The sequence below is a fragment of the Grammomys surdaster genome, unplaced genomic scaffold (genome assembly GCF_004785775.1).
Source record: "Grammomys surdaster isolate TR1022 unplaced genomic scaffold, NIH_TR_1.0 373, whole genome shotgun sequence".
Lineage (NCBI taxonomy): Eukaryota > Metazoa > Chordata > Mammalia > Rodentia > Muridae > Grammomys > Grammomys surdaster.
The window spans coordinates 10,861,143-10,869,007 of NW_021604792.1; the positions used below are offsets into that span (position 1 = coordinate 10,861,143).

A 7,865-nucleotide genomic window follows, 5' to 3' on the forward strand; every position below is an offset into this window, starting at 1 on the left:
GATTATTTTTTCTAAAGAAATCATTGCAGAACCACATTGATACTTTGCTAATTTATAATAATTGTACAATACAATATTTATACATCAATTTAATACATGTTTAAACAAAAACATAAAAGAATTTTAATGTAAAATAATAGTGTCATTCCATTTAATACAGTAAATATTTAAATTAATAGTAATAATAATTATTATTAGTCTGTTTACATTTTACTCAATAACACCTTCCCTGTCAGTTTACCCCACAATCCTTCCCGGTACCATCTCTCCTTCTCCACTGAGCACGTGGGGATCTCCTTGGGTTCCCTCCACCCTGACACAATAAGTTTCCTCGAGGCTAGGTGCATCCTCAGTCACTGAAGCCTGACTGGTAGCCCAGATAAAAGAACATATCCCACACACAGGCAACAGCTTTTGGGACAGACCCTGTTCCCTTCATGTGGAGCCCACATGAAGACCAAGCTGCACATGTGCTACATATATGAGGAGAGGTCTAGATTCAGTCCGTGTAAATACTTTGGTTGGTAGTTCAGTTTCTGAAATCCCCACATTTCTAGGTTAATTAACTCTGTTGGTTACCTGTGGAGTTCCTATCCTTTTAGAAGCCAAATAATTTTTCTATTCTTTCATAAGAGTCCCCAAACACCATCCAGTGTTTGGCTGTGGGTGTCTGTACCAGTCTGAGTTAGCAAGTGGATAGAACCTCTCAAGCAGAGGACAACTGTGCTAGACTCCTGACTGTGAGCATAACTGAGCATCATCAATAGTGTCAGGGATTGTTTTTTTTTTTTTTTTTTTTTGCCATGGAATGAGTTTCAAGTTGGGCATGTTTTGGGCTGTTCCCCAGTCTCTGCTTTATACACAATCCCTGCATTTCTTGTAGACAGGATAAGTTTAGGGATGAAAGTTTTATGAGTGTGTTGGTGGCCCTATAGCACCATCAGATCTCCTTCCTGGCCACAGGGCAAAGTCTAACCAGGCTTCATATCCCTAATGCTGTGAGTCACAGTGAAGGATATACCCATTAATTTTTGGGGCCTGCCCTATCCCAAGTCTCTGTCTCTTCCAGGAGATGACCCCTACCTCCCAATCAGTTGCACATTTCCATTCATTTTTATGGCCATCTGGCCATCCCCCTTGCTGTTCCCCATACCTCACCCCCAGATCCTGGACTCCCCTCACAACTCCCTGTCCTACCCAGTTCCCTCCCTCCTTTTGCCTGCTAAGACCATTCTACTCCTTCCTCCAAGTGAGATGCTAGCATCATTTCTTGTACCTTCCTTCCTGTCCAGCCTCCTTGGGTCTATATACTACAGCATGGGAATCCTGTATTTCATAGCTAATATCAACTAAAAAGTGAGTACCTATCAAGTGTGTCTTTTTGGAACTGGCTTACCTCACTCAGGATGATATTCTCAAGATCGATTCAATTCCTTGCAAAATTCATGTATTTGTTTTTCATGGCTGAATAGAATTTTATTTTGTAGATGTACCACATTTTCATTATTCATTCTTCAGTTGATGGACAATTCTCTAGGTTATTTTCAGTTCCTTGTTATTATGAATAAAACTGCTATAAACATAGTTGAACAGCTGTCTTTATGGGACGGTGTAGGATCCTTTGGGTATATACCTGGGAGTGATATATCTGAGTCATGAGGAAGAATTATTCCCAAAGTTCTGAGAGATTGCCAAGTTGATTTCCAAAGTTATTGTGCAAGTTGCATGCCCAGTAGTAAGGAACGTGTGTTCCCTTGCTCCACATCCTCACGAGCATGTACGGTCACTTGAGTTTTTGATCTAAGGCAATTTGACTGGTAGTAGATGGGATCTCAGAGTTATTTTGAATTGCATTTTACTAGTTACTAAGGACTTTTAGTATTTAGCTAAGTGCTTCTAGACTATTGGAGATTCTTGTGCTGAGAATTCTGTGTTTAGCTAATCCTTAGAAGATACAATAGAAGAAATCGATACATTCAAAAAATTTGAAATCTAAACAATTTCCAACACAAAACGTCCAGGATAACTGGGATACCATGAAAAGGACTAATTTAAGAATAAGAGAAATAGAAGAAGGTGAAGATTTCTTGCTCCAAACCCAGAAAATATTTTCAACAGAATTATAGAAGAAAACTTTCCAACCTAAAGAAAGAGGTGCATGTAAATCTAAATGAATCTTATAGAACATAAATTAGACTGAACCAGAAAAGAAAGTCTTCCTGCTAATAATCAAAATGCAAAATATACTGAGCAAAGAAAGAATATTAAAAGCTGCAAGGGAAAATGGGCAGGTAACACATAAAGGCAGACCTATCAGAATTACACAGAGATTCTAAAAATTAGAAAGGGCTTGGCAGATATAATGAAACCTCTAAAATACCACAGATGCCAACCTAGTCTACAATACTCAGCAAAATTCTCAACCACCATAGACGAAGAAAAGAAAATATTTCAAGACAGATCCAAATTCAAAGAATATCTGTCTGAAAATCTAGACTTGTTAAAAATACTAGAAGGAAAGTTCTAATTCAAGGATAATAAGTACATTCAAGAAAACACAAGAAAAAAAGTAATTCCATACAAAGGAAAACAAGGGGACACATATACACACACACACACACACACACACTCACCATAATTAAATTTAATCGCACACATATTTTAAGATGTGATCTATCACTTAATGATGTCTAATCATGCTACTCAAATGTCATATGTAAGACACCCTAAATACTTCCAAATACCTCCGCACTTCTCCTCAGTTCTGTCACTTCTGGATGTAAAGTAGGGAAAGTTCCTGTCTGGAGCATGGACCTTAATGGATAGCATTCCAAAAAAGCAAATTTATTCTTATGACTTTTTTTTAAGACAGGCCATTACTTCCCATATGCTTATGTAGCATTCCAGAATGCATAATTGAATAATGGCATAGAACATCAGAAATTGTTTAATGGTCCATGAATTTTATGGGCCTTTAGCAGGACAATTGTGACTTCAAGGACAGGCTTGGTTATATCATGAGACTTGGTCTAAGAAACACAGTCACAATTCATGTTCTGAACACAGTATCTTAGCACACCTGAAGGTTTTATTTTAAATAACTTATTGAACTAACATCAGTTTTGATATAAATGTGCTACTAGTAGGAAGTCACTTTAGAAAAGGAACATGGTACAACTGAGCATTGGGAGGACAGGACAGCAAAGAATGACACAGGGATACTGGGAACTTTCCTGTTTGTTCTTCTCTCATCAAATAGACAGAAATTTCATCATAAGGTGTGTTGTTTCCTTTACAGAGGTCCCTTCAGCTCCTTATTACTCCAGGCAATTACTGGATAGGATTGTCATATGATAAAGAAAAAGAGGAACAGGCATGGATTGACAGTGGCCCATCTAAACTGTAAGTTTCTGAACCCTCCAGACTCTAACACTGGTGTGGGAATTGGAAGGATTGTGTGCAAAGGTTTTATCTCTCATTTCACATGGCTTTCTTTATTTTTCATGGACCTCATGAGTAAGGACAAGTTGCATAAGTTAGTCTATGAGCAAGTGTTACAGATGGAAGATGTATGGTCTAGGAGCTGACCAAAAGTGATTTAATACTGCATACATCTCAGAACCGTGTATTCTAAGATGCACAGGGCACTACCAAGTAAACTACTTGAGATGGTTTGAAGTGACTGAATCATCATGACAAGTAGAATGAGCTTGAGACTCTCTGACATTCATGTGACATTTTTTACTGTTGTAAGTTTATATAATTGTTGATTAGCTATAAATATGAGACCATGTTTATATACGTACATACATATGTATACTTAACTTCCATTTCAAGTTGTATAAACTCCAAGTTTTCTGTTTATTTATAATCTGGTAGGAAACTGTCCATTGATTATTTTATTAATACTATTTCTTTTTCTTGAGTATCTCACATACCTAAAATATGATCATGTTATTCCCGCACCACCCCAAAAGCTTCCTCTGCATAAGTTCTAATATGTGCCCAGCTAACTATGTCTCTATAGTTAACTATCCACAGGCGCATGGTTGCAAGCTATCCACTGGAGATAAGAAATATACTAGTGGCCACATTCTGAAAACAAATTGAATCTTTTTCTAGCAGTAGTCACCTAACAATGGTGATTTCTTATAATGTAAAGCACATTTTCCCATCTTTGCAGAAACTATCTTGTCAAGAAGGCTGCATTTCACAGAGCTCTTTCCATTCTCTATGTCTTACATTCTTTCTATGTCCTCTTACCTGCTGTTCCCTGTGTCTTGCTGATGGTATAGAGAGGAAAATTTGATATAGATGTCTCCTTTAGGGATGAGCACATATTCTCTTCTCTTAAGCTTAAGCACTTTGACTAATTCTGCCTCTCTGCACTGAATTCTCTCCATTGTAAAACAAGCTTCTTTGAGGGAACATGAGGGTAACCCAGGTATAGGCCATAACTATAAATGTTAAGAATGCAATGTAACCTCTGAACACTTAGCAGAGTGGTTTTAAGTGTTTCCTACATAGGTCCTGGACCACCCTCAATCTTATGCTTTTGATTTGGATTTCAATACCACTCATGATTTCCTTGTGGTAAAGGCCACAGATCCAATAAGAAAGCATCTATTTATTCTATAATAATGGTAATCCTGGACACATCATACCTAGCATGTCAGCATCACTGGATGCAGAGCAGGGTCCAGTGCAGGATAGGATGCCTCCAATCCTTTCTCTCCTCCAACCTGCAAAAGAACCTTGTCATTTTGAAAGCCAGCCCAGGGAAAGATATTTTGATATTGGTTTGAGATTGACTTCTCTTGTATTAATGTCAAAGTGTAGAGTATCTTCAGCTATAGGGCCTTATCAAGTCTTTATGGTAATCAAGGGCAGTAGCAATATCCTGTGCATTTATTTTTGTGTCATATACACATATGTGTTCAAGCTCATGCCCAGTCTGATGCTTACCCTGAATTTCTGCAATGATGGACAATGATGTGGAAGTTTTAGCAAACGAAATCCTTTTCTTCCCCAAGTTGCTTTGGTCACAGTGTTTTATCACAGCAATACAAACCATCAAACTAAAACAGTAAAATTTTGTAACCTTCTAAAGTTGTTTCCTGCCCCTTGCCTGAAAACCTAGTCCAGGCAAACAGACATGTGCTCTCTTGTACTGTTAATGAGTGTGGCCTAGTGCAAAGTTTCATATACTCTGCACAGATTTGTGACTCTGTATTTCTCTGCATCTTTCCATATTATTGTTATCACTAAGGTGTTTTAGCTAAATGAAGATGTTTTCTAAGATGGAGTTTCATTATTTTACTTACAAAGCACTTTTGTACTGAACATAAATATTCCACAATCCTATTACTTTTATTTGTTCATATACTATTTGTTTGTTGTTCTGCTACCTAGACTAGGCTGTCCCAGATTTCACAATCCTTCTGTTTTTGTGACCATTTCCTCTGGGTTATAATGTATTTTTTTATTTAGCTGCATATTTTAACAGAGGAGTGATTGTGGCCTCTATTATAACATCCCACAGAAATAAGAGTTGTGTTGCACACAGGCAATTCAGGGGATGACCATGTTTCTGTGAATCCATTAGCTATGAGGTAGGGAAGAAAAAAGGGAAATAGTCCAAAACATTAGTTACAAGCCCTCAGCTTGTCACTATATTTCAAATCTCCCCTTTCTTCTTAAAACACAAGCGTAAGGCATTGTTCTGTGTACTACACACATCTGGTTTACTATTACCCTATTATTTTATTGACAAAATATAAATGTGAAAGCAGGTTTAGGTAAAATAATTCTTTGGATATATTGAAAATCCAATTTACCTGCTGTCCATATAATTGTCAGTATGAAATCAGATAGAAACTTTTTATGTGATCCTGAGACCATTTCTTTTCAATATTGTTAGAGAAAACAAAACCTTTTGGTAGTGAACTTATGATTAATAGTCCTGTATTCTGTATACCTTGGCCAATGGAATTTTTAAAATCATGACTTATTTCTATGACTGTTATAAATTAAATAGTAACCCATTGTTGTTTTTGTTCTCCAGTGCCTTGAACATAACGAAAGCCAATGTAAATCGTGAAAGATGTATGTTCTTATCTAAAACAAGATTAGAAAAGAGTAAATGTGAAGATTCCTACCACTGTATTTGTGAGAAGAGACTGACTGGATAAATTCCCTGATTGACTCTCCAACAAGATTTTCAGGTAAAAATGAAATATGTTGATTCTCATTTGCTTCCTGTAATAATTTGTGATGGCTTAAAAACAAGTGCTCTGTTCACAGGACTTAGTACATTGTGTAAACAGAGAGATGAGCTGGAAGAGGTTGGAAATGTTCTCTGGAATCTGATGTGACAGAGCAGAGGCTTCTTACTTCCTGGTGGAAGTGGGACAAATCTCTGGTACATGGACACACTCTGCCCTAAAGCTTCCAAGACTCTCCTCTTTCTGCTTTCCTGAACTGTTATGGAATCTAATAAAGCACCCCAATAAACACCCTGAGTATTTCATTATGATTAGAATATATCTTATTATGGGAAAAACATGGGGGGGGGAGTGCCCCGGGCCTGCAAAGCAGCAACCTACAGACAGGTGGGTGGCGGAGTCCCTCAGTCTTTCCCAGTGGAAGGTTCCCACACACACAAGAAAGTCCAAGGTTCCAGAGACTAGAAGTTTGGAGGTGGCAGGCCCAAATAGACACCTGGACTGTGTTTTCAAAGAGTAGTTTATTGTTCATGGTGTGATAGTTGGATCTGGATGTGTGTGTGCCCCCCCCCCCACAAATGCCAGGGGAAGGCTGGTTTAAATAGGGAGGGGAAAGAGGGGAGGGAATAACTCAATTAGCTATGCCCCCTACCTTTAGATAACTCATTAATATGAAAATCTCTCGAGGTGGAGGCCTGTAAGTCACGCCTTCTATCTGTGTCTTACATGACTGATGGTGCAGGTTAAATGTAGATTAGACTGAGTGTCAGGCCCTGGGTTCTGGGTGTATGGCCTAACACCTACCGTCTCCGGGGGTTCCAGGCCCATACCAACCCAAGAACAAAGATACCTTTCCACAGCCCAACATCTTATTTGAAAGCATACTTAAGAGATAGAATGTAGTTGTAGGTTTTGGTTTCTCATTTGTTATTCAAGTAGATTTTGTTTGTTTCGCTTTGTTTCATGTAGAAGTTTTTCTCATTGTTATAAACATTCCTTTTAGTCATAAAATATAATTTCTAGTTTGGTGAACAGTTGCAAGTATAGTTCAAGGGAATGCTGATTATATTTTATTCAAGGCATCAGTTGTCCTACTGACCTGCTTTGATCTATCTCTGGTGAGTTGAGGCCTTATAGAAGTGGTGGAAATAATTGAAGTTGGAGAGATGTAGTGGCTTAAAATGTGATACTGGCAATTAGGAGGCTCAGACATGATTGCTGAAAAATAAATATAGTGAGAGCCTATGTCATAGAACCAAACAAACCAAACCAAATCAAGACACACATGTTCCATAATACTTTCCAAGGACAACACTTTATATTATACAACTGTACCCGAATGATCAAACTCAGCACAATTAGAATTGATACAATAACATGTTCTAATCTAGGATATATGTACCTATCCACTGACTGGATAATGTCACTCTAGGTAATGTTGCTTCCTCCATGTTCAGGTTACTGTGCATTCAGTGATGGTGTCTGTGATGGTGTTTTTTTTGTTTTGTTTTATTTTTTTGTTTTGTTTTTTTGGGTTTTTTTTTTTTTTTTTTTTTTTTTTTTTGTCCTGAGTAGGTTTTTAAGTTTTCTGGTGGTTCGTTTTGATATTAACTTTTGTTTGTTTGATTGTTTGGTTGGTTG

General features: G+C 37.6%; 1 protein-coding gene across 1 annotated transcript in view; it reads left to right on the forward strand.

Moving 5' to 3' along the window:
- Positions 1 to 6,532, forward strand: part of LOC114632340 (killer cell lectin-like receptor 2) — an 11,515-nt gene extending 4,983 nt beyond the window's left edge. Inside the window, exons 5-7 of the mRNA XM_028780878.1 lie at positions 3,299 to 3,402; positions 6,065 to 6,224; positions 6,304 to 6,532. Coding sequence (XP_028636711.1) covers positions 3,299 to 3,354 — 56 coding nt within the window. The 3' untranslated portion in view covers positions 3,355 to 3,402; positions 6,065 to 6,224; positions 6,304 to 6,532. The remainder of the gene's footprint in view (positions 1 to 3,298; positions 3,403 to 6,064; positions 6,225 to 6,303) is intronic.
- The last annotated feature ends 1,333 nt before the right edge of the window (positions 6,533 to 7,865 follow it).